At 53.9% G+C, this 23,987-nt stretch overlaps 3 protein-coding genes and 1 pseudogene across 5 annotated transcripts; 1 reads left to right on the top strand and 3 right to left on the bottom strand.

The window, feature by feature from the left end:
• The first annotated feature begins 63 nt into the window (after positions 1-63).
• On the top strand, positions 64-8,610 carry NFKBIB (NFKB inhibitor beta). The gene is made up of 6 exons (XM_032612406.1): positions 64-347; positions 5,851-5,956; positions 6,038-6,371; positions 7,175-7,263; positions 7,354-7,611; positions 8,393-8,610. Exons 1-6 carry the CDS (start codon positions 169-171, stop codon positions 8,486-8,488), a joined length of 1,062 nt encoding a protein of 353 aa, XP_032468297.1. The 5' UTR covers positions 64-168; the 3' UTR covers positions 8,489-8,610.
• Positions 8,611-8,616: 6 nt separating this feature from the next.
• On the bottom strand, positions 8,617-11,198 carry CCER2 (coiled-coil glutamate rich protein 2). The gene is made up of 5 exons (XM_032612415.1): positions 10,990-11,198; positions 10,681-10,721; positions 10,432-10,519; positions 9,644-10,103; positions 8,617-8,960 (listed from the first exon to the last, which is right to left on the bottom strand). The coding sequence occupies exons 1-5, from the start codon at positions 11,063-11,065 to the stop codon at positions 8,918-8,920; spliced, it is 708 nt and encodes a 235-aa protein (XP_032468306.1). The 5' UTR covers positions 11,066-11,198; the 3' UTR covers positions 8,617-8,917.
• SARS2 (seryl-tRNA synthetase 2, mitochondrial) lies at positions 10,432-23,963 on the bottom strand. Of its 3 annotated transcripts, XR_004346832.1 has the most exons (18): positions 23,588-23,963; positions 19,508-19,603; positions 17,955-17,984; positions 17,223-17,363; positions 17,086-17,140; positions 16,703-16,766; positions 16,359-16,464; positions 15,626-15,673; positions 15,270-15,378; positions 14,909-14,954; positions 14,737-14,824; positions 14,530-14,639; positions 13,769-13,862; positions 13,581-13,673; positions 13,403-13,468; positions 13,152-13,315; positions 10,681-10,721; positions 10,432-10,519 (listed from the first exon to the last, which is right to left on the bottom strand). XR_004346832.1 is itself a non-coding variant. In XM_032612405.1 (17 exons), the coding sequence occupies exons 1-16, from the start codon at positions 23,852-23,854 to the stop codon at positions 13,172-13,174; spliced, it is 1,557 nt and encodes a 518-aa protein (XP_032468296.1). In that variant the 5' UTR covers positions 23,855-23,963; the 3' UTR covers positions 11,179-11,199; positions 13,152-13,171. The 3 variants fall into 3 exon arrangements, 2 of the variants coding, with proteins under 2 accessions (XP_032468296.1, XP_032468294.1); XM_032612405.1 differs by lacking the exons at positions 10,432-10,519; positions 10,681-10,721 and adding an exon at positions 11,179-11,199; XM_032612403.1 differs by lacking the exons at positions 10,432-10,519; positions 10,681-10,721 and having other exon boundaries at positions 12,830-13,315; positions 23,588-23,960.
• LOC116743666 lies at positions 20,898-21,210 on the bottom strand (annotated as a pseudogene).
• Positions 23,964-23,987: the final 24 nt, after the last annotated feature.

The raw sequence follows: 23,987 nt of genomic DNA, 5'->3' as shown, positions 1-23,987 counted from the left end.
TGGTCACGGTGTGGTATGGGGGCGGGGCGTTTACTATTTAACCCAGTCTGATTGGCTGAGTCAGGGGGGCGTGTTGGGGAATTCCCCCCAGGGCGGAAGCGCTAGAATTCCAGGCAGAGCCCAGCGACTGGCGGGCGGCCGCTGGGGTCCCCTGAGGCTTTGGGGGCCATGGCCGGGGTCGCGTGCTTGGGGAAAGCTGCGGATGCCGACGAATGGTGTGACAGCGGCCTGGGCTCTCTGGGTCCGGACGCGGCGGCCCCCGGAGGACCGGGGCTAGGCGCGGAGCTGGGCCCGGGGCTGTCGTGGGCGCCCCTCGTCTTTGGCTACGTCACTGAGGATGGCGACACGTGAGTGAACCTTAGGCTGCCACACCGGGCCCTAAAATCCCACATCTGACTCCCTATTAGTCTCTGATCCTGACTCCCCAACCTCTCAATCCTAAATCTGTCTTCTAATACTTGCCTTGACCTCTAACCCCCAAGTCTAACCTTTGATAAATCAATTTCCAATCTAATTTTGATCTTAACCCCTTTCTTTCTGGAACTCTGGTTCTCAGAGCTCCACATCCATTGATTGATTCCACATCCAAGGCTCGATTTGACCTTCCTGACTGCGGTCCTGAGACCTATGTTAGAACTGAAGTTCAGGCAGGCTCTTCCTGACATCTGACCTCTAAATGTGATCTTTGATCCTTAGCTCCTAACTTAGACGCATTAGATTTTGATTTCTGAAATTAATACTTGGCTTTTGACTCTAAGATCCCACCTTCTGAGCACTAATCTTCAAACCTTACATTCAAACAGAAAATGTAAACTCCATGACAGCAGGGATTCATCTGTTAAACAAATATTTATCCAACACGGACAACGTTTCAGGCCCTGTTTTAGGTGCTGGTGATAAGGCAGTGAAGAAAGCACAAAAACTTATGACTTGTGGAGCCTACATTCTAGTGGGGGTATATAGATGGCAGGGCAGACAGACTTACAGAAAGGAAGGGAGGAAAGGTGGGAGGAACAAAAAAGAAAGAAAGGTAGAGAGAAGGAAAGAAAGAAACAGAAAGACACAAAGTAAGAAAGAGAGAGAGAAGAGAAGAAAGATAGGAAGAAACAAAGATGGAAAAATGAAAAAAAAATAAGAAAAATGGTATGTCAGAAGATAGTAAGTTCTTTGGAGAAAAATAAAGTAGGAAAGTGAGACAAGTAGATAATCTGGGGAGAGCATTCCAGGTAGAAGGAACAATGTCGTAAAGGCCCAACTGAGGGAATGTCCCTGGGGTTTTTGTGTGTTGTGTTTACAGTTGTATCCCCAGTGACGGAACAGTGCCTGGCCCATAGGAGGCACTCAAGAAACACCGATCTTCTCAAAGAACCAGCTGTGGTTTCATTTATTTTCTCTATAGGTTTTTTTTTTTTGCTTTCTATTTTGTTGATCTCTGTTCTGACTTTCATTATTTACTTTCTTCTGCTTACTTTAGGTTTAATTTGTTCTTCTTTTTCTAGTTTCTTAAGGTGGAAGCTGAGGTCATTGATTTGAGACCTTTCTTTTTTTCTAGTATAGGTGTTTCGTGTAAATTTCCCAGAGTAGTGCTTTAGCAGTATCTCACAAATTCTGGTGTGCTGTGTTTTTATTTTCACTTAATTCAGTACACTTTCTAATTTCTCCTTTGGCTGGTGGATTATTTAGAAGTATGTTATTTAGTTTCCAGATAGTCCAAATATCTTCCTTTTATTGGTTTTTAGTTTAATTCCATTGTGTGTGCACTTGAAAAGAATGTGTATTCTGCTGCTGTTGGTGTAGTGTTCTCTAAGTGTCAGTTAGAGGTTGTATTGGTTTCTTTGGTTCTTCTGTTGTTCAGGTCTACTGTATCCTTGCTGATGATTTCTGTCTACTTGTTCTATCAGTTATTGAGAGAGGGGTATTGAAATCTTCAACAATAATTGTGGATTTGTGGATTTCCTTGTTGTTCTATCAGGTTTTCCTTCGTGTAATTTGACGCTCTGTTATTAGGGGCACAAATGTTTAGGATTATTATGTCTTCTTCCTTAATCGACCTCTTTATCATTAGGAAATAATCTTCTCTATCCGTGGTAAAATTCCTTGCTCTGAAATCTACTCTGATATTAAAATACTCCTTTCTTTTTTTTTTTAAACTTGTTTTTCATTGAGTATCTGTTTTTTATGCTAGCCAACGTTAGGGGCTTTTCTGTATGCTGTCTTATTTATTTATTTATTTATTTTTTGGCTGCGTTGGGTCTTCATTGCTGCGGGCGGCCTTTCTCTATTTGCGGCGAGTGGGGGCTACTCTTCGTTGTGGTGCATGGGCTTCTCATTGAGGTGGCTTCTTGTTGTGGAGCATGGGCTCTAGGCGCACGGGCTTCAGTAGTTGCAGCGCATGGGTTCAGTAGTTGTGGCTCGCGGTCTCTAGAGCGCGGGCTCAGTAGTTGTGGCACACGGGCTTAGTTGATCCGTGGCATGTGGGATCTTCCTGGACCAGGGATTGAACCCATGTCCCCTGCATTGGCAGGCGGATTCTTAACCACTGTGCCACCAGGGAAGTCCTTCACTCTTGCTTTCTTTTGACTGACTGGTGTTAGCATGGTATATCTTTTTCTATTCTTTTATTTTTAACCTATTTTAAAATTTATTTTAAAGGGTGTTACTTGTAGGTAGCATATAGTTGGGTTTTGCTTTTTTATTCAATCTGACAGTTTCTACCTTTTAATTGGAGCTTTTAGACCATTTACATTTAATTTAATTATTGATATAGTTATGTCTATCATCTCGTTATTAGTTTTCTACTTATCTTTTCTTTGTTTACCTTTTCCTCTTTTTCTGTCTTTTGGAACAAGCAAATTTTGTTCCGTTGTATTTCTTTTCCTTTTCTTTCTTTTTTTTTTTTTTTTTTGCAGTATGCGGGCCTCTCACTGTTGTGGCCTCTCCCGTTGCGGAGCACAGGCTCCAGACGCACAGGCTCAGTGGCCCTGGCTCACGGGCCCAGCCGCTCTGCGGCATGTGGGATCTTCCCGGACCGGGGCACGAACCCGTGTCCCCTGCATCGGCAGGAAGACTCTCAACCACTGCGCCACCAGGGAAGCCCCATTGTATTTCTTTTGTTGGCTTATTACCTTTAACTCTTTGTTTTTTATTTTAGTGGTTGCTCTGAAAGACAGGTTGGCAAACTATGGTCTTTGCCAACAAAGACAGGCAAAATCCAGCCAGCTACCTGCTTTTGTATGGCTGTGAGCTAAGAATGGTTTTTACATTTTTAAAAGGTTGGAAGAAAATCAAAAGAAGAAAAACATTTCATTGCAAGTGAAAATTATATGAAATCCAAATTGCAGACTCCATAAAGTAAGTTCTGTTGGAATCCAGCCATGCCCATTCATTTACATATCGCCAATGGCTGCTTTTGCATCCTGACAAGAGAGCTGAGTAGGTGAAAGAGAGACCATGTCGTCCACTAAGCTTGAATTATTTATCTGTCCCTTTACAGAAAAATTTGCTGATTCCTGCTTTAGGGCTTATAGTGTGCCACTTTAACTTATTATGGTCTGCCTTCAAGTGATACGATGCCGCTTCTCATAGCATAAAAGAACCTTAGAATAGTATATTTCCATTTGTCTCTTCCTGGCCTTTGTTGTATTGCTGTCGTACATTTCACTTATACATGTGTTATAAACTCCACCAGACACTGTTATAATTTTTGCTTAAACAGTCAATTCTTTTTAAAAAATTATCTTCTAAAGAAATTTACATATTAAGAAAGAAAATCTTATGTACTTACCCATATAGTTACTGTTTTCAGTGTTCTTTATTCTGTTGTATAGATCCATATTTTCGTTTGATGTCATTTTCCTTTTGCTTACAGGTTTCCTTGAACATTTCTTGTGATGTGGGTCTGCTGGTGATGAGTTCCTTTTGTATAGTTGAAAGCAACTGTATTTTGTCTGTATTTTTGAGAGATATTTTTGCTGGGTTAAAGAATTCTAGGTCGACAGTCCGTCTTTGAGTACTTTAAAGATGTGGCCCCATCGTGTTCTCCTGTATTATTTCCTTTGTGAAACCTGCTGTCGTGCTTATTTTTATTCCTTTATACTTAAGGTATCTTTTCCTCTGGCTGCTCCGAAGATATTTATCTTAATTGTTGATTTTGAACAGGTTTTTCATGTGGGGCCTCGGTATACTTTTCTTCATATTTCTTGTGCTCGGGAGTCATAGAGCTTCTTGGAGCCGTGGGTTTATAGTTTCCATCAGATTCGGAAAACTTTCTAGACATTATTTCTTCAAACGTTTTTTCTACCCCCTGCTCCTTTAGGAACTTGTTACGGATAGACTGGGCCTCATGAAGTTGGCCCAGGGCTCACTGATGTTCTTCCCGTTCCTAAGTGATCTCTGTGTTTCATTCTGGAGAGTTGCTATTGTGAAGTCCTCAGGTTTGCTAATCTTTTTTTTTTGGTAGTGTGTAATCTGTTGTTAATTCCATCCAGTGTCTTTTTCATTTCAGGTGCTGTAGTTTTTATCTCTAGGAGTTCAGTTTGAGTCTTTTTTTTTATCCATGTCTCTACTTAACTTGTTGAATGTATAAGACACAGTTTGAATGTTCTCGTTTGCTAATTCTGCCGTCTGAGTCATTTCTGGGTCAGTGTCCATTGATTGATTATTCTCACTATGGATCATGCTTTCCTGCTTCTTTGTATGCTTGATAATCTTTGATTAGATGCCAGACATTGTAATTTTTACCTTGTCAGGCTAGCTAGCTTTGTATTCCTATAAATACTCTTACATATTGTTCTGGGATGCGGTTAAATTACTTGTAAGTAGTTTGATCCTTTGGGGTTTTGCTTTTATGATTTGTTAGGTGGGTCCTGAGCACCCACCTAATCTGGGGCTCATTATTCCTCATTACTGATGAAGTAAGACCTTCCGGAGTATTCTACCCAATATCCTGTGAATTGTGGGTTTGTCCTAGTCCCGGCCCTGTGTGAGCACCAGGCGTATCTCTCTAATCCTTTTGGTTGGTTTTCTCCCAGCCTGGGGTAGTTTCCTTACACCCTTGCACTGACCAGTATTCTTCTAAATATTCAAGAGGCCCCTCTGCGATCCCTGGGCAGCTGTCTCCTCTCTGGTTCCCTGTCCTGTGACTCCAGCTGTCTTGCTCTCCTGAGACTCAGCTCTGTCTCCTCACCTCAGGCAAATCTGCCTGCGTCCCCCTCTCTGCATCATGGCTTGGAAACTCTCAAGACAGAAAGCTGTGGCAGTCAACTGAAGGGCTTATCGAGTGTGCTGCCTGTTTCCCTAGAATTGCTGTCATTCATTGCATGATGTCCAGTATCTTGGGAACTGTTGTTTCATATACTGTATTATGTCTGGTTTTTTTTGGTTGGTTGGAGATGGGAGTGAAATCTGGTCCATGTTACTTTATCTTGGGAGGGAGTAGAAGTCCAACTTAATAAACACTGGAGACTTCCCTGCTGGTCCAGTGATTAAGACTCCACGCTTCCACTGCAGGGGGCTTGGGTTCTATCCCTGGTCAGGGAGCTAAGATCCCCCATACCGTGCGGTGTAGCCAAAAAAACCCCAAACCAAACCAAACGAAAACATTGATTAAACAAATTTGCTGAATTAACTCTGACCTGACCCTCCCAGGTTCCTGACAGCTGGTTCCAGAACTGTGGTCATAATGCCTAGCACCCAGTAGGTGCTCCATGTTTGTTGAATGAACGCATGGTAGAGTACTTGACCTCATAAGAAGTAAAACAAACAAACCAAAAAAAAAAAAAAAACGAACACCCAAGCAAACTAAAAAGAGAGTGCTAGACCTCTGCCTTCTGACCCCGTCCTTGTCCTCAGGGCACTGCACTTGGCCGTGATTCATCGGCACGAGCCCTTCCTGGATTTCCTCCTGGGATTCGCCGCTGGTACTGAGTACCTGTACCTGCAGAATGACCTGGGCCAGGTGAGCCACCCGTAGACACTATAGGGCTTGGGGGCCAGGCTTCTCTGTGTGACCCCTAACCCCTGCCTTCTGCTCCTACAGACAGCCCTGCATCTGGCAGCCATCCTGGAAGAGGCATCCACGGTGGAGAAGCTGTATGCGGCGGGTGCCAGCTTGCTGGTGGCGGAGCGTGGGGGCCACACGGCGCTGCACTTGGCCTGCCGCGTCGGGGCACACGCCTGCGCTCGTGTGCTGCTCCAGCCCCGCCCCCAGTGCCCCAGGGGAGTCCCCAATACCTACCTCGCTCAGGGCTCTGACCACACCCCTGACACCAGCCACACCTCTGTTGCCTTGTACCCTGAACCTGACCTGGAGAAGGAAGAGGATGAGAGTGAAGAGGACTGGAAGCTGCAGCTGGAGGCTGAAAACTATGAGGGTGAGTGTCCTCTGTCACTGGGAAGGGCCCGGGCTCCCAGGCAGGGTAAGGGTGCCTGGCTCTGGGCTCGGCTCTCCTGACTCAAAGCCTGGCCCCTTGGGAAATAATACCGAGGCTTTAGCGAACCCAGGCATCAGGCCCAAGGACTCCTGCTCAGGTCCCAGCTTATTGAGAACCACAAGCCCCAGGCCACCCAGGACAAGGGAACTCAAGCGCCAAGCCCTCTGGGAAACTCTGGCAGCCCAGGTTCCCAGAGGTTGACATTGGAGTTCAGGGACAGCCCTCCTCAGCGAGGCCTCATGGGAAAATAGACCTTGTCTACCCAGGGCCCTAGCATCTGAGTCTCAGCTCCCCCGTCTCTAAGCCCACCCAACTACTTGGGACCAGGCCCCTCCACAGGTGGAAGGGCGAGACCCAGTGTTCAGGGCCCACCCCACCCCCCAAGGTCATAGGCCCTTCAACTACTCAGGACCCAGGAATTTGGGGTCCTGGTTCTTTGTGAAGTAAGACCAGAGACTCAGATCTCCTAGCCCCAAGATCCAGGCCTCCTGTCCAAAGCCCCTGGGCTCTTCACGCATGGGCCCCAGACATCCCACAACCCAGGCATTGGCACTGCCAGCAAGTTCCAGACCCCCTGAGACTTAGGCATTTGGGATGCAGGAGCCTCTTTGATATACCCAGGCATGCAGGAGCCAGACCCCAAACTCCATCACCCTCAGGCCACAAAACCCTCCCCTAGGATCATGGCATTGGGGGCCCAGGCCCACCCCCCCATCATCTGACATAGGTCACTCTGTCCCTAGGCCACACTCCACTCCATGTGGCTGTCATCCACAAAGACGCGGAGATGGTCCGACTGCTCTGGGAGGCCGGAGCTGACCTCAACAAACCGGTGAGCTGCCCTAGGGAGAAGGCGTGGCAGGGTGGGGATCATCCCCGAGCGGGGCAGGGTCTCCTCTAACCTCTCTGCTGCACCCCACAGGAGCCCACGTGTGGCCGGAGCCCCTTGCACTTGGCAGTGGAGGCCCAGGCAGCCGACGTGCTGGAACTTCTCCTGAAGGCCGGTGCCAACCCTGCCACCCGCATGTACGGTGGCCGCACCCCACTCGGCAGCGCCATGCTCCGGCCCAACCCCATCCTCGTCCGCCTCCTCCGTGCACACGGAGCCCCTGAGCCCGAGGACGAGGACAAGCCCGGCCCCTGCAGCAGCAGTAGCGACAGCGACAGCGGGGACGAGGGCGTGAGTCAGGAGGAAAGACTGGGTGGCCCAGCTTTGGGGGTCAGAGTAAACGGGCAGGTGGAAGGGGGAGAAGAGAAATGAGGCAGCACGTTGAGACTGACATTGGGCTGCTGTGATTAGAGAACTCAGGCAGCAGTGAAAGTGATATGAGACAGCGATCAGGGGAGACCTGGACAGGGGTGGCGGGGAGAACTCAGGCAGTGGCAGTTGAGAAGTTAAGGCAGTGGCAGAGGTAGAACTCAGGCAGAGGGAGAGAAAAGACCTTGGTCCTAGTGGTTGGTAAACATCGACAGCAGAGGGTGGCAGCGTGGGGAGTTGTTTTGTGGGAACAAGAGCTGGAGAATTTAGGCTGTGGGAAGATGACCTTGGGCAGCGTGATTCAAACACTGGCAGTGGTGGGGAAAGACCTAAGCCAGCGGTGAGGAGGCTTCATTGGAGAACCCAGGCAGCAAAGACACTGCTGGGGGCAGGGGTTGTCGTTGAACGGTGGGGGTTGAGGAATTTGGGTAGAGGCAGAGGGAAGGGGCGGAGGGGGAGACCTCAGGCTGCGGCGGCTGAAGGGCTGGAGAGGCAGCAGGGCTGGAGCCCACGCAGTAGCGCTGGGAGAACACAGGTGACCTGGAAAGTGGTGCTTAGAGAACTAGAAGCAGGGAAGTTGAACTGGGAGCGGGGAACTTGGGCTTCAAGGCAGCACCCGGTTCTCAGGGTGGGTGGGAGAACTTGGGCAGCGGGCAAGGTGGCAGCCGCCTGAGCCCCTCTGCCTGGCCCCCTCTGCCCCCAGGATGAATATGACGACATCGTGGTCCACAGTGGCCGGAGCCCAAACCAGCTACCTCCCACCCCAGCCTCGAAACCGCTCCCTGATGACCCCATCTGACTTAATTGTGAATAGAGTTTCCAATTTAATAAAAAATCCCAGTTCTGACAACAGTCGCCTTCCCAGGCCTCCCGCCCACTCCTCAGCTCCTGTCCCTCTAAAATCAAGTGCTACACGTTAAGCCTTGGTGGTTTTCTTTGTGCTTTATTCACTCGGGAGGGTTGGACTGCGTTAGACGGGTGTCAGGGCTGTTTCCTGAGTCAGTCTGAGCCCAGCCCCTCTACCCAGCTCAGACTTGGCCCCTCAGGCCTGGTTTCAAGGTGCACCCTTCTCTCCACTCCTGCAGGTTGGGGAGCAGAGTGGGGTGACAGACTGGAAGGGTTTGAGGGTCAACAGTCCTAAGCCGTAGGGTGTGTGAGGAAGGAGGACACGAGGTCAGGGGTCAGCCCGCCCTCCTGAGCTCCTCTCCCAGCACCTCCGTCGCCTTCTTCAGCTCCTCTCTTGTGTGCTCCAGCCGTTCCACGTCATGCTCCTGGGGGGATCAGAAATGGGGTGCTCAGCACCCACCTTCAAAGGCAGGCCACCTCAGTGGTTGCCCATGAATGTGGGCCAGGTCAGTTCACTTAGTGGCAACCAGCAGTGGTCATCCTGGTCATCGTGGGCCACGATGGTCGCCCTGCTGGTTGCTGCAACCCTGGAAGAGTCACGTCAGCTAACGTGGCCAGTAGTGAGGCCTACGGTGTGTGCCATAGCCAACAGCGGCAGACAGAGGACTAGCAAAGGCGCTAGTGACTGGGATGCTGTGACCCATTTGTGAGGTGATGGCCATTTCGGTAACTGCCACCGATCATGGTGACATCTTTACTTCCCATGACCCAGCAGTGGTGTCCATCTATAGGCCAGTGAACCAGCCGCGGCAGCTACTTTTCATGGTGGTCAACTTGCTGGTCACAGACTAGCAATGGTGGCTAACTCGGGCTCTTCTGTGTGGTAATGGTGGCCTTCTTGGTTACTGTAATGGAAGTAAGTACGGAAGCCCTCTTGGTCAAGTAAAGGCCCTGCTTAGATGTTGCTGCCTAGTCCTCATGTCAGTCTTGGTCACTACGGCCCATTTGTGGTGGATCTTGCTGTTTATGGCCCAACACCAGTGGCTGTTCGGTAGGAAGTCCACTGACATCTGCTCCACCCCACTCCCCCCTTGCCTCCTCCACTCACCTCCTGTCCGAAGCCTCTCTCTCCTGCTTGGGCTCAGCTTCTGCCTGGTGGAGGTGGTGGCGGTCCTCGCGTCTCTCTCCACCCGCCTCGGCACCCGGCCACAGGCTGTGGCCCCTGCCCAGCACCTGCACCCCCTTCTCCTCTGCCTCGAACTGGGCTGTCTCCTCATCGCTGGTCTGCTCTGCCACCCGCTTCCACAGGCCCTCGGTGGTCTCCACGGGCCCCCTCTCCTTTTCCTCCTCCTCCTCTCTGTGCTCCTGGCGGAGCCGGCCGTGGAGCTGCTCGCGGATGGCCTGTTCCCGCACTTCGGCCTTGTGGGTCCTTTCTGCTGCCTCCTCTTCCTCGTCCCTCACCTTCTGGCTGGACCTTGTCTTCCCAGCCTCTGGCTTTTTAAAATCCCCAACCAGGAGGCCTTTCTCTTCAGTGGACCCACAGCCGCAGGACTCTGTCTCATACATTTCTAGAGGAAAGAGAGGATGTTCTCTGTGCAGCCAAACAGAAAACAGCCCTAGAGGAGTTCTGGGGCTGCCCGAGGTCCCACAGGGGCACTGTCCAGACCTGGGAGGGGAGAGTCAGGTGCTGGGAGACACTCTCTGCCCTCATCCTGTACCCTTGCAGGGAGCCCCGAGGGTGGTGCTGGGGGCCAGGCTCCTTCAGTCTGGACACACTTGACAATGCCGGGCCAGCCCAGACAATGGCTCTAGGATGAGAAGAGGACACCCCTTCCTCCAGGCAGCCCTGGTGGGGTGGGAGCTCCTACGAGGAACTGGGGCCTGGGCCCTTCTTACCTTTGTGGAGGAGAGCCGTGCAGGGGCCTCGCTTGGCCTGGCCCAGCATCAGCACTTCTGTGACCACCTCTGCCAGACAGCGGGTCAGCTGGGGGTGAAGGGTCAGAGGGGAGGTTGAGGGTAGGGCAGATGGGGGGCATGAGAGCAGTGGGAGGGTTGGAGGGGAGACAAAAGATCGTGGAGGGGGCTGGGCAGGGGGGACCAGGGCCCCAGGGAGATGAGGCAGGGCAAGAGGGCCATAGTCCTCACCTCCTCCTTGGAGGGTCGCGGTGCCAGGGGAGCCGCGGTGGCTGTGGAGGAAGGACGGGGGGTGCTGGGCTCGTACTCCGGGCGCTGTCCCGGGTGCTGATTCCAGCTCCGAGGTCGTCCCGGTACCCACAAGTCCCCTCCCCCAGCCCCCCTGCCAGGTGCGCCGTCTCCACCTGGAAGCTCAGCCCATGAAAGCTCTAGTCTGGCCCCGCTGGGTGCGCCGTCCCCGCCCCCGGTCACCCGAGTCCCCCGCTCCCCAGGCTGGCCGGGGGGGGGGGGGGGGGGGTCGCCCTGGTCTCAGGCGCTCACCCGCCCCGAGCAGCAGCGCCAGCAGAGGAGGCAGCAGCAGCAGCAAGAGCGGCATGGTGGGCTCGCGGCGCTGCATGGCGGGGCGTCCGGACCAGGGTCCTCGCACCGTGCGGCCGGGGAGGCAGCTCCTTATAACCCGCGCCCCCAGTGGCCCCCACGGGAGGAAGTGACGTCACCACCACCCGCTCCCCGCCAGATGGAGGGCAACAGCTGCGGGGCGGAGACCCGTCTGAGACCCTCAATTATTCATGGGGGCCCACTCCCTGCACCCTCCCCTCCAGCTTCTGGCCCCTGAGCTCCAGCGCGGGACGCGGGGGGGGGCGGGGGGCGGATTCTCTGTCCAGGTAAACAGGGTCTGATGAGCTTAAGGCCCCACTGGGAGGCGGGACCTGGGTTTGAATCCAGAGGCAGCCACTTACAGACCAACCTCAGGCAACTCCTTCCTTTCCTTGGCCCATTTTCTCCTCTGGAAAGTGGGTCTCATAAATCTACTTCCTCAGAGCTGTATCTGGGCCCCACCTGAGTCCCAGCTCCTCCACTACCAGCTGTGCAGCCCCGGGACAACTGCTTAATCTAAGACCTGTTCCTCACTTGTGAAATAGGGCTGGTGACAACCTACTCCACAGCTTGATGGGGAAGATTAAATAAGTTAATGCACATGTTAGCTTGGGCAGTGCTTGGCACTGCGAACTACACAGGCCCGAGCTCCTTCACCCCAGTCATTTTTGAGCGCCCATTACATGCCCAGTCCTCTTCTAGACCCTGGTGCTACAACAATGAATGGGGCTACTGGCAAACTTCCCTGGCCTCTTGGAGCAGACATCTCAGAATGGGGAAAGACAATACTCAAGGAAGGAGGCTGCGGTGCATCACAGCACAGCGGCATGGATGCTGAGTGCTGGGGTTTTTACTTTGGCCAGGCTGGTCAGGGAAGTCCTCTCGGAGGAGGTGACATCTGGGCTACGGCCTGAGTGACAAAATGCAAGCAATCACACAAGATCTAGGGGAAGAGTAGCCAGGGAGTGGTCTAGCAAGTGCAGAGGCCTGAGTTGGGAATAAGTCTGAGAATAAGAACAGCAAGGCAGGTTGGGGGGTGGCCAGAGCACGACAGGGAAGAGGCTGGTTGAAGAGGAAGGTGGGGAGCAGGTCACGTGGGGCCCCGTGGACCATGGTGACAGCTTGTCCTTTCCCGAGTGAGATGGAGCCACAGGAGGGCCCTGAGCAGGGAGGGATGTGACCCAACGCAGGTGTCCACAGGGTCCCTCTGGCCTTGTGCGGAGGACAGGGAGCAGGAAGACGGCCGACAGACTGCCGCGACTCTCCAAATGGGAGATATCAGTGGACAGGCCCAGGGAGGGGCCAGGGACGAGAGGGCAAAGGCGGGATCTAGAAATATTTTGAAAGAGGAGCTGCCAGGGTTTGCTGAAGGACGGGATGTGGATGTAGAGAGGAGAGAATAGTTGAGGATGACTCTCAGGGCTGCGGCCTGAGGAGCTGGGAGAGCAGTTCCAGGTACTGAGACAGGGGCACTTAGGGGAGGAGTGAGTTCTGGCTTCACTGAGTTTGGGCTGCTTCCTGGACCCCACCTGGAGCTGGGGAATGAGGGGGGAGGTTGGACGTGAGGTGCCACTTGTCCCAGAGTCAGGGGAGAGGCCTCGGCATCCTCTCAATTCCCTCAGTGGCCCCCAAGCTACCCTCCACGTGCTCTGGGGATGCTGGACACTTCTGGCTTGGTTCCTGCAGCCACAGACCCCCTGAGGATTCAGCACCTCTGAGCAATAGCCCAGCATCCCTAGCAGGTTGGCCAGGCTACCCCCTAACTCACAGACCCACAAAGGCCTTTGTTCCACCATTTATTGGGGGATTTCTCTTAAGCACTGAGGGCGGGAAGAAGAAAGGAGGGATGGAGGCCTTCCCCCATCCCTAGAACCTCCAAGTCCCCTTGGAGGAACCACTGCTTCCCAGCACAGGCTGGGAGCTCCAACGACAACAGGATCACTGACTGATCCTGAGGAAGTAGGGGCACAGGAGTGGTGGACCCTGGAGTCCAAGGGCCCAGGCGGGGAGCTGATATGAGGAAGGCAAATGTCGGGATGGCTCAGGACAAGAGATCCCAGGGGCCCAGTGACCCCCTAAGCTCCAGGAAACAGCGACAACCCTACTGGCCAACGAGGATGAGTCCTCAGCTCGAGGCAGGCTGGCCCGGGAGCCTGGGCTTCTGGGGCTGGTTGGGGCCGATGTACTGGAGAGGCACGTGGGTGGGCGTCGTGATCCGATCGGTGCTGAGGTAGGGCTGGAGGACAGGGGGCACGAGCACCGAGCCATCCTGGGGAGAGAGCAGGCCTCAGGCCGCTGCCCTGCCAGCCCTGCAGCCTCCGCCTCCCTGCGTGAGATCCTCCCGCTGCCCCCTCACCTTTTGCTGATTGCTCTCCAGGAGCGCAATGAGGAGGCGGGGGACAGCACAGGCTGTGGCGTTCACCTGCGAGAGGGGCACGCTCAGACCCAGCTGCCGGCCGGCCCAGGGAGGGGCTGAGGTGGTGGGCCCGGGGTGCCGGGGCACTGAGGAGGGTGGGCGAGGGTGTGTGGCTCACCGTGTGGGCAAACTGCAGCTCCCCGGCCTCCGTCTGGACCATGACGTGGAGGCGGCGGCTCTGGAAGTCCGTGCAGTTGGAAGCACTGGTGACCTGGGCATGGGGGTGGGGTGGGCTGAGACGATGGGCCGTCGGCGGCGGTGGGGTCCTCTTTCCCACCCTGTCGCCCCGCCGGGCAGGGGGCTCACCTCGCCAAAGCGGCCTCGGCCCGGCATCCAGGCCTCGATGTCAAACTTGCGGTAGGCGGGCAGGCCCAGCTCCTGGGTGGGCATGTCCAGGACCCTGCAGCCCAGGAGAAAGACATGGCAACGGCCAGCAGGTGAGAGGTGGTGGAGGAGCGGGGCAGGGGCAAGGGGAGGCGATGGAAGAGGAGGCAGCCAAAAGAGGGAAATGCAAGGGATAAAGTAGAGGACAGTGGCAAAGGGGAAGAGGTGGCCGAGTGGGCTGTTCACCATCGCCGTGCTTCCTTCTGTAACAGGAGCACCCTCAGGTTTTTGTAATGGGTCACCCAGATAAAAGTCCACCCTTCCCAGCTTCTCTTGAAAGCTCCGTGTGACTGACAGGGTGCGAGGAGGTGGGGCTTGTGACGTCCAGTCACCCCCTTATAGGGAAGGGGTGTGCCCTCGCCCCCTGGAGGGTGAAGAGCCATCTTGGACCACGCAGATGAGGCAGCACCCTAGGGATGGGGAGCAACAGGAGGGAAGGGGCCTGGTCTTGACACTGGAGTGCCCTGCGCAGCTTATGCGGCCATTACGATCCTATACGGGATTCTACAGACTGATAGGTAGACGGACATCCTATATATAATCGTAACACAGGCAAAAGGGGGCAGAGGGAGAAGAGGTGGTGAGGATTTTCAAGATGGGGGAGCACCTAGCCAGCCCTTCCCTCCCTCCTCCCTCACCCCCATCCTCTGCCACCCACCTCAGCCCCCGGCCCCTCCCCGCACCGGAAGTGCAAGCCCAGCTCTGTCAAGATCTCCATCTGAAGGGACAGGAACTCCTCCAGCAGCTGCGAGCTCTGCTCCAGCCCAGGGCCTGTCACCCCGAACATCTCCACCTGGGGCAGGGCGGGGGGCACAGGAGTCAGGAGGCGCTAGGCTGTTGGGCTTGACAGGCTGGGGCGCTGGGCTGTTGCCAGTCCTAGCTATGCCAACCTTGGTGAAGTGGTGCACTCGATACAGCCCCCACGGCTCCTTCCCCGTGTCTGTTTCCGCCCGGTAGCAGGTACTGGAACAAACCATCCTGGGGGGAGCAGGGTAGGTGGGGTCAGGGAGAGGAGAGGGAATGTCACTGGTGGGGACAAGGTCTAAAGGAACTGGGCATCACCTGATTGGCAGATCCCTGAAGGCCACAGAGTGGTCCATGAAGTAGCCTGGAAGGAGAGGAGGACAGAATGGGTCAGCCAAGGCCACCATCCAGCCAGCCATAGGAAACCTTTGTGAGAATTAGAAAAGGTGTCCCTCTAGCAGACGCAGCCTCAGGTCAGGACACGTGGCTGGAGCCTCACCGTACCACTGCAGTAAACAACCTACCCAACTGTACACGTAGGCCCTGGGGTCGCCGAGATATCCTGGGCGTGCAGCCATCACCCGCCAGGAGGCTCCCGGCTGTCCCCTTTCGATCCCCTCCTGCTCTGAGGACACTGGAGGTGTCCTCACCCCACTCTTGCCCCCAGGTAGGAACTCACCTGCAAGTCCCACCTCTGCTGTCCCGGCCAGGTTGAGGTCTTCAAAGCGGGAGGGGTCGATGTTGTAAATTTGGGATGGTTTGGCATTTGGTGTCATCCCACAGCCTTCCTGGGGAGGAGGCCAGGCCACAGAGGTCAGGGGTCAGGTAACCTGGGTGGCCCCCATTCTGCAGTCACAACCCCTGCTCCTCCCCTAAAAGCATCTGGAATCACCCTGAGCTCCCTGTTATGGCTTGACCCCCTCAACCCAGCCCCAGGGCAGGTTCCTCGGGAGAGACAGGCTGGTCTCTCCACCTGGAACCCTCAGAATGGGGCCTGACACACGGCTGGGCATGGGGAACAGAGTCCTCACTCACAAACACAGCTCCTCGGAGAAGGTCTGGCACCGTCATGGGGGTGAAGCCCTGTGAGGGGGGATGGGAGGGGTGAGGAGCACAGCCAGGACCCCCACCAGACCCCAAGCTCAGGCCTGAAGAAAGGACGCTGCAGGGTGGGCCAATGGCTCCCCCGTGTCACTCCAAAGTCCATTTCACTTCAGAGGAAATCGAGGCAGGCCTGAGCAGTGGGCTTGGAGCTGGACCTGGGGTCCTGGGCCCCTGTCACTGGGGCCCCCTCTGCTGGTGCTTCCTGGTTTCCTCACTTGGATATACCACTTAGATCTGACCATGTCCCTCCCCTGTTGAAAGCCTTCTGTGGCTCCCCGGTGCCCTCAGGAAATGTCTGAGTCCCTCACCATGGCCAACATCCCCTGCATTCATCCCTTGCCGACCCCTCCAGTTTCAACGGATGCTGTATTTCCCCAACACTCCCTGTACACTGCAAGCAGGCAGTGAGGGGCAGTGGTCACAGGTGCGGCTCCACACGCTAGCTGGGAGACCCTGGCTAGTTACTCCCTCCTCCATCTTTAAAGGGGATAATAATAGCACTCACCTCGTAAAGTTGCCCTAAGAATTAAATATGTCAATAATACATGTAAAGCTCTGAAAACAGTGACTGGAGCAGAGGTCACCCCCTCCTCTCCACCCTGAGCCTTCAGAGCTCAGCTTCAATGCTACCCCCTCCAGGCAACCCTCCCATCCAGGCCCATACCCGGTGGATGAGCTTGTTGAGTGTGAAGTTGACCAGGCCGTGCTGCAGGAGGGCCCCAGCCCCACGCAGGTAATAGGAGCGGTGGCCAGACACGTGGGACAGACGCCTGGGAGACAGATGGGCAGACAGGCGGGGGCACGTGGGCCAGGGCTGGTGGGGGAAGAGGGGGACTCAAGCACCCCGGGGCAGAGGCCCAGCTGCCAGGCGGGGGGCCAGGCATCAAACATTCATGCCGGGCAAGGCCCTGGCAGTTCCACATCCCATGCTGAGCCCAATGAGGCGGAGCCGGCAGCCAGCTGTTGGGTTGGGAGGGCTGGGCGATGGGGGCTGGGAGGGGGGCTCACTTCTGACGGATGATGTCGAGTTTCTCAGCTATTTCCAGGTGGCCCCGGGGTTGGAAGGAGAAAGCTATATACGGATGAAAAGCAATGAGGTAAGAGGGGGAGGAGAGACAGGGAACAGGGACAGAGAGAAAGAGGATTAGAGAGAGAGCAGAAGGAGAGGAGGACAGAGGGAGGGAGAGAAAAGGAGAGGAAAAGAGAGGGGGGAGGAAAAAAAGACAAATACATGTGTGCGTGTACACACACACGTGTACCCGCACACACACACATAAGAGACAGGGTGAGAAATGAGAAAGCCCTGGGGCTCTACAGGCTCCAGCCATGGTCCCAGACCCCAGGAGCCCCCGCCCCCAGCCTGGGGTCCCCTGGCCTGGGCTGTGGTCCACCTGGCTTGTCTCCAACCACATGGAGCACTCGGGCCTGGCTTTCGTCCCCGACGGGCTGCAGGGAAACAGTGGGTGTCACTGGGAAGGTGGCACTAGGCGGACCCCTGGCCTCCCCCGCTGCCCAGCGCGACGCTCACCACGTCTGGGTGGGTCTGGTTGGGCAGCCTCAGCGCCCGCAGGTAGAACTGCTCCTCGAGTTGGGCCTCCTTGGGGTACAGGAGCATGAGTTGCTTCCGGATCTCCCGGCCACGTGCCCGCAGACTCTGATACTGGGGGTCCTGGGAGTGGGGCAGGCAGGGTCAGCCCCGGAGCGGGTGGGGTCCCTCAACCAGTTTGACCTTGATCCCAGCTAGCACAACCTCTGTGGTGGATGTCTGCTGCTGCTTGTTTTCACTCAACATCTTGTATTTCCTTCTAGGAACCTCCCCTCACCACCACAGGGCATGTCCACAGGGACATGACTCTGGCCTGGTCTACTAGAACATTCCATTGCTTTGACCATAGTGATTGGCTTAAAGACAGGCACATGACCCAAGACGAACTCATGAGAATCAGCCCCAGGGCTGTGTCTGGAGCTGTCAGGAAAATGGTCCTCTCTGCACCAGACCCTGCCTCCCCTTGCCCCAAGGGGAGAAAGCTGGTCTGGGAATAAGAAGGAAGCAGAAGCAAATATGGGCCAGGACCTGGATCCAGCTGTACCTGAAGCCAGTCTGTTTAGTTTCATGAATCAATAGAGCCTCTTGATGTTATTTTCCTTACTCCTATTTGAGTTATGTTTTCTATCACATACAATGGAGACTTCATGGCTGATAATGGGATCTTTGCTGCCCACCCCTCACCAGGGACAGGATATCAACTCCCTGGAGTACCTGCTGCACTTGATTGTGGTCCTGATTTACCTGTAGAAAAGAGAAGGAGGGGGTGATCAGGTTGATGAAGCTGGGGATGGGGAGGAGGGGTGAAAGGTCAGGGCCAGGGGATCTGAATTCCTTGCTCTGCCAGTGCCTGGCTGGACCCTCCTCCACTCTGTGCCTCAGTTTCTCTGTCAGTAAAGCTGGGAGGAGGCAAGGTAACATAATAGTAATCATGCCTGCAGCTCCATTTATTGAGTGCTGCCTCATGCCTGGCCATGTGCAGAGGACTCTCATATGATCCTATTTCTTCATAACCCACTCCATGAGTTTCACACATCAACGTGATCCCCGTTTTGTAGAGGAGAAAACTGAGGCTCGGAATGGTAAAGTCTGTGAGCATGCATTTGGAGGCCTGAGACCGAGGGTCTGTGATACTCTGAACCTTCTGTGGTCCTGAGCACCAGAGGGAATCAGGCAGATCTGGGTCTGAATGTTGGGTGCCTACCAGCTGTGTGCCCTTAGGCAAATCTCTTCCCTTCTCTGAGCCTTGGTATCCTGGTCTGTGAAATGGGCTGATAACAGGAGCTCCTTGGTAGGGCTGTTGCCTGGCTTCCTGAGAAGATGAGCTAGTGCTCACTGAACATGAACTGTGATCAATTTTGTTGTTTTCACTGGCTGCTCGCCTGCGATGCGTGTAGCCCAGGGCCTGGCAAGACAAAGCAGGTCACTGGGAGATGTAGTTAGGGTTGGGAGAGTGGTGAAAAGCTGCCCAAATGCCTGGGTGCCAATCCCACCTCTCCTGCTTCCTAGCTGTGAGACAGGCACATTTTAACCTCTTGAGGTCTCGGTTTCCTCAGCTGTAGAACCGGGTTTGTACTGTTCCTGACTCACAGAGCTGTGACGGTTAAGAGTGAGGAAAGCACCTAGGACAGCGTCTGGCAGGCAGCGATGGCTGTGTGCGTGTCTGCTATTATTACGATGGCTGCTCTTCAGCCCCCTGTGGTAGATGCTGTTGGCTGTCTAACCCAAGACCATTTGCCCTCCTTCCTCCTTCTAGCCAGAGGTCCCTGACTCAGTTCACCCTCCCCTGGGTGGCCTGCAGTTCAGGGAACGTGGGCCCAGCCAAGGTTGCCTCTTGTCATTGACTGGTGTGGCTGTGGGGTGTCTGGGCCCATGAGACATGAGGGGACTCTGCTGGATGCTTCAGGAAAGGTCTCCCTGCTCTTGGAAAAGGCACTCAAGCCAGAGAAGTCCTGTTTTCTGCCTCCGGCAGAGACATGCCAGGAGACGCTGTACTACGGCAGCCACCCTGGGACCCTGAGGGGGCAACTGAGGTCAAATCAACATGGTGAAGTTGCAGGTGGAGAGAGAGGGAAGGAACCTGGCTTAGGGGTGCTGGGGAGAGCTGCTAATTCATCAGTCCCAGGGATGCCTGGCCCTGGGTGGCTTGTTGTGTGACATAATGAGTGTCCACATCCTTCACGTTCCATAAATTGGGTTCCTGTTACCTGCAGCCAGAGGCATCCTCCTGCCACCCCACCCCACCCACCCAGGACCCCCGCGCTCACCAGCAGGGCCTGCACTGCCTCAGCCACGGCCCCCTTCTCCTCCTCCAGGCTCCGGATCTGCTCCCGCTGCTGCCTCAGCTCCTGCCATGTTGAGATCTGGGGGTGGACACAGGAGGGAAAGATGTGAAGCGGCCACTGTCCCCTGCCCCTTCTGGCTGGAGCCTCGTCCCCTCAGCCCCCTGGACCAGCAGTGGGGTGAGGTAGAGACCACTCACTGTCCCCCAGTAGCCATTCTCCCCTCCTTCCCTTCAGTACTTGAACCCTCTGATGTTTAGCCGGGCACACAGCTGCCCAGAATTAAGACACACTCCCAGCCTCCCGGGCAGCTACATGTGTCTGTGGGCCCAAGACTGACCAAGGGACATGAGTTGAAGTGGTAGGTGTCACTCTTGAGTTGCTTCCTTAAAGATAAGCCCCCATACTGGACTTTCTCACTCCCTTTGGACTGGACGACGGACCCTGAGGAGAGGTGAATAGGACAACCCCCTAAGGGATGCAGAGCAAGAAGATGAAAGGACCTGGGCGCTGGGGGACATGGAGCTGAGCCGCACTTACCTCTTAACTCTCATGTGAGAGCAAAACGGCCTCTGTCCTATGGCGCGGCCACGGCAGCTACACCTGCACTCACCAACCCAGGGGGGTCAGGAGGGTCAGGAGGGGCGGGAGAGACGCAGCCCCCTCCAGCCCTCACTCTTTGGGCACACCTACTGCTGTGGAGTCCCTCTGTGAGCCCAGATCCCTGAGCAAAGCCCTCTGTCCTCTCTGGCTGCAGTTTTCCCTTCGACAAAATGGTGAAAGCAACACGGTCCTACCTCCCTGGAAGGGGGAGGGGAAGCCAGAGGGGAGAGAGGGAGATCACAGGATGGTTTGTTACCCACTTGGTGGCTCCCCCTGGATGTCTCCTGGACACCTCCCAGCTCACCGTGTGCAAGAGTGACTCTGGGAAAAGTATCTCCCCCACATCTGCTCCTCCTCAGGGACAGCCCCACTAATGCCCACCCTCCACCCCAGCCCCACAGCCAGGTACCACGTCCTGACCTTTCTGTCCTTCCTCATCTCCCCACTCCTGCCCCACCCCAGATCCCATCATCTCTCCGCAGAAGCCCTGTGCCAGCCTCCTGGCCTTCAGGCTCACCTTCTCCAGTCCAGCCAGAGTTCTTATACAATCCTCTCCTGCCTGAGAGCACCCCTGGCCCCCAGCGCCCCCAGGAACAAACTGCATGCCTTGCTACTGCCTGACAAGCCACACGCCATATTCCTCTCCATACTTATGCCCTAAGGAAGTGTTTTTCAGGCTTTGGAATGTGATCCATTTGTGGGTTATAAATTTAACTTAGGGTCTCTAAACCAGCACTTTAGTAAACTGAGGTAAAATATACATAAAACTTACCTTTTGTTTTTCTTTTTCCCAACAAAAGGTTCACATGTTTATTACTGAGCTACACAGTGAGCAGTGGTGAGGAAAGATCAAGAAAAGAGGAGAGAGCATCAAACATAGGCAGTTGTTCCAGACACTAGTGATGTTCTGACAACGTGCGCCACTTCATATGTGAGGCTCCTTATAGCCCCAGCTTGGTTCTTCTCTTAGAGTTGTACCTGATTTCATTACCAGTTTTCATTCGAATCCATTGGGGAATGGGACGATTCTACTTTTGTTTCTTGGCCAGGAATCGCTTGATCCTGAAAGTCTTGTGAGAAGACATGGCGAGGAGTAAATCCAACCGCCAAAATTTACCATTTTAATAATTAGAAAAGTATTTTTAAAAATTTATTTATTCTTTTATTTTTGGCTGCATTGGGTCTTCATTGTTGCATGTGGGCTTGCTCTAGTTGCGGCGAGCGGGGGCTACTCTTCGTTGCAGTGCAAGGGCTTCTCATTGCGATGGCTCCTCTTGTTGTGGAGCACGGCCTCCACACGGTGCATGGGCTTCAGTAGTTGTGGCATGTGGGCTCAGTAGTTGTGGCGCATAGTCTTAGTTGCTCCGTGGCGTGTGGGATCTTCCTGGACCAGGGCTGGAACCCATGTCCCCTGCACTGGCAGGTGGATTCTTAACCACTGTGCCACCAGGGAAGTCCTTTAACCATTTTTTAAGTGTACAGTTTGGGGAGGAGGGATAAATTGGGAGATTGGGACTGACCTATACACACTATATAAAATAGATAACTAATAAGGACCTAATGTGTAGCACAGGGAACTCCACTCAATATTCTGTAATGACCTATATGGAAAAAAATCCAAAAAGGAGTGGATATATGTATATGTATAACTGATTCACTTTGCTGTACAGCAGAAACTAACACAACGTTGTAAAGCAACTACTCCAATAAAAATTTTTTTTAAAGTGTACAGTTCAGTGGCATTAAGTACATTCATATCATCGTGCTATCATCATAACTATCCATCTCTGGAACTTCTTTACATTCCCAAACTGAAACTCTGTACCCATTAAACTTTCTCCCCTCCTGCCCCTGACAACCACCATTCTACATTCTGTCGCTGTGAATTTGCTCCAGGTGCCTCATACAACTGGAATCACACAGTATTTGCCCTTTTGTGACTGGCAAATTTAACTTAGCATAACGTCTTTAAAGTGCATCCACGTTGTAGCATGTGTCAGAATGTCCTTCCCTTTTTAAGGCTGAATGTTATTCCATTGTATGTATTTACCACATTTTGTTTATCCATTTATCCATCAGTGGACCCTTGGGTTGCTTCCACCTTTTGGCTACTGTGACTAACGCAGCTATAAACATGGGCATACAAATATCTGAGTCCCTTCTTTCAGTTCTTTTTGGGTATATATCTAGAAGTGGAATTGCTGGAATACATGGTAATTCTATGTTTAATTTTTTGAGGAACTGCCATATATTTTTTGTTTTTCTTTTTTGAAAAATTAATTAATTTTTAATTTATTTTTGGCTGCCTCGGGTCTTCGTTGCTGTGCACAGGCTTCCTCTAAGTTGTGGCGAGCGGGGGCTACTCTTCCTTGCCGTGTGCGGGCTTCTCATTGCGGTGGCTCCCCTTGTTGTGGTGCTCGGGCTCTAGGCACGCAGGCTTCAGTAGTTGTGGCACATGGGCTCAGTAGTTGTGGCTCGCTGGCTCTAGAGCACAGGCTCAGTAGTTGTGGCGCACAGGATTCGTTGTTCCGCGGCATGTGGGATCTTCCCGGACCGGGGCTTGTACCCGTGTCCCCTGCGTTGGCAGGCGGATTCTTAACCACTGCGCCACCAGGGAAGTTCCTAGTTTTTCTTTTTTAATTAACTTCTCTGAGCCTTAACTTCCCCTCTGATAAAACAGGGGAAATAATGGTACCCACCTCATAAAGTTGTTGTGAAATTTAAATGAGACTCATCTGTGTAAAGCACTTAAAATAGGATGGTAGGGGGGCCCAAGAGAGGGCTGGGAGGATTTGGGGTCCCTATAATCCTCAGCACCCCAGCAGGGTCTAGAAGTATGGTGACCCTGGTTCTAGTTCCCCAGCATGCAGTATTATATAAGTGCTAGCTTTATTATTATTATTATTAATAATATTCACTGCCTTATTCTCAACATCTGGAACATAACAGGGGTGCTCCCTACATATCTGTTCAAAAGCACATTCATTCATTAAATAACACTATCTAACTGCCTACTACCAGTGGGGTAGGTGCACAGCTCTACCTCTCATTCTCCAAAGGCAAGAGGCAACCCCGGCCCTACCGCTGATTCACACCCCCCGCCGCTGATTCACATCCCTGTGCCCCATTTTCCTTCGTGGCCTTAGGATAAGCCTGGCATGAGGTCTAAGCACAGAGGACACTGACAGTAAGTTCCTAACGCAGAGTGGGTACCCAGCACGCTTTATGGGGCAAGCGCATCATGGGTATCTAGACAGTAGGGCCTTAGCACTCTGGCTAACTGGCACGTAGTTAGGTGCCAAGTACAACACGTTGGCTAAACTTGGGAAGGAACTAAAATTCCTGCGATAAGACCGCCCCCTGCTGGAGAGTTTCTTGCTAACCCATTTCGTCCGTAAAACGAACAGCCAATAGACAAAGCGGCCCGGCCTCGCAACCACCGGCCAGCGCAAGCGCACTCACGATCGCGGGCAGATCCTCCGACCGCAGCTCCCCCTTGCGGAGCTCCAGGGCGCGCGCGGCCTCTTCCGGGTATGCGCACAGCGGCTCCATGTCCAGCTGAGGGAGCGCGCTGTAGCCCTCACGCGCGTGCTCGTACAGCAGGTTCCGGTCTCGTCTCTCCGTAGCGAAACTTCTCCTTGGGCTCTGGTTGCAAACGCAGCCTCCCCGGAGCCGCAGGCCCCGAGCAGCCACCAGAGGCCACAAGCGCCGCATTGTGGACGCAGCCATCTTCGAAGGGGGACAAAGAGTCACGCACTCTTCGTCCCGCCCACTACGCGTTTAGACTAATTGCAAAGCAGCTATTCTTGGGACTAGCCAATCAGAGCCTGGAGGGGGTGAGCCCTCTCCCATGCCTCAAGAA

Source organism: Phocoena sinus, chromosome 19 (assembly GCF_008692025.1).
Source record: "Phocoena sinus isolate mPhoSin1 chromosome 19, mPhoSin1.pri, whole genome shotgun sequence".
NCBI lineage: Eukaryota > Metazoa > Chordata > Mammalia > Artiodactyla > Phocoenidae > Phocoena > Phocoena sinus.
This window is presented reverse-complemented; position numbering and strand designations above follow the sequence as displayed.

Bases quoted from the DNA above. Each gene is read 5' to 3' on its own strand.
- SARS2 (XM_032612405.1), bottom strand. From the start codon at position 23,854: ATGGCTGCGTCCACAATGCGGCGCTTGTGGCCTCTGGTGGCTGCTCGG. The intron at 16,465-16,702 runs GTGAGCCCCCCT...TCTGTCTCCCAG, and splicing joins CTCGACATCATCCGTCAGAA to GCGTCTGTCCCACGTGTCTG. The intron at 14,640-14,736 runs GTTGGCATAGCT...GCCCTGCCCCAG, and splicing joins GAGTGCACCACTTCACCAAG to GTGGAGATGTTCGGGGTGAC.
- CCER2 (XM_032612415.1), bottom strand. From the start codon at position 11,065: ATGCAGCGCCGCGAGCCCACCATGCCGCTCTTGCTGCTGCTGCTGCCT. The intron at 10,520-10,680 runs GTGAGGACTATG...CTTCACCCCCAG, and splicing joins CGCGACCCTCCAAGGAGGAG to CTGACCCGCTGTCTGGCAGA. The intron at 10,104-10,431 runs GTAAGAAGGGCC...TCTTTCCTCTAG, and splicing joins CACGGCTCTCCTCCACAAAG to AAATGTATGAGACAGAGTCC.
- NFKBIB (XM_032612406.1), top strand. From the start codon at position 169: ATGGCCGGGGTCGCGTGCTTGGGGAAAGCTGCGGATGCCGACGAATGG. The intron at 348-5,850 runs GTGAGTGAACCT...CCTTGTCCTCAG, and splicing joins GTCACTGAGGATGGCGACAC to GGCACTGCACTTGGCCGTGA. The intron at 6,372-7,174 runs GTGAGTGTCCTC...CTCTGTCCCTAG, and splicing joins GGAGGCTGAAAACTATGAGG to GCCACACTCCACTCCATGTG.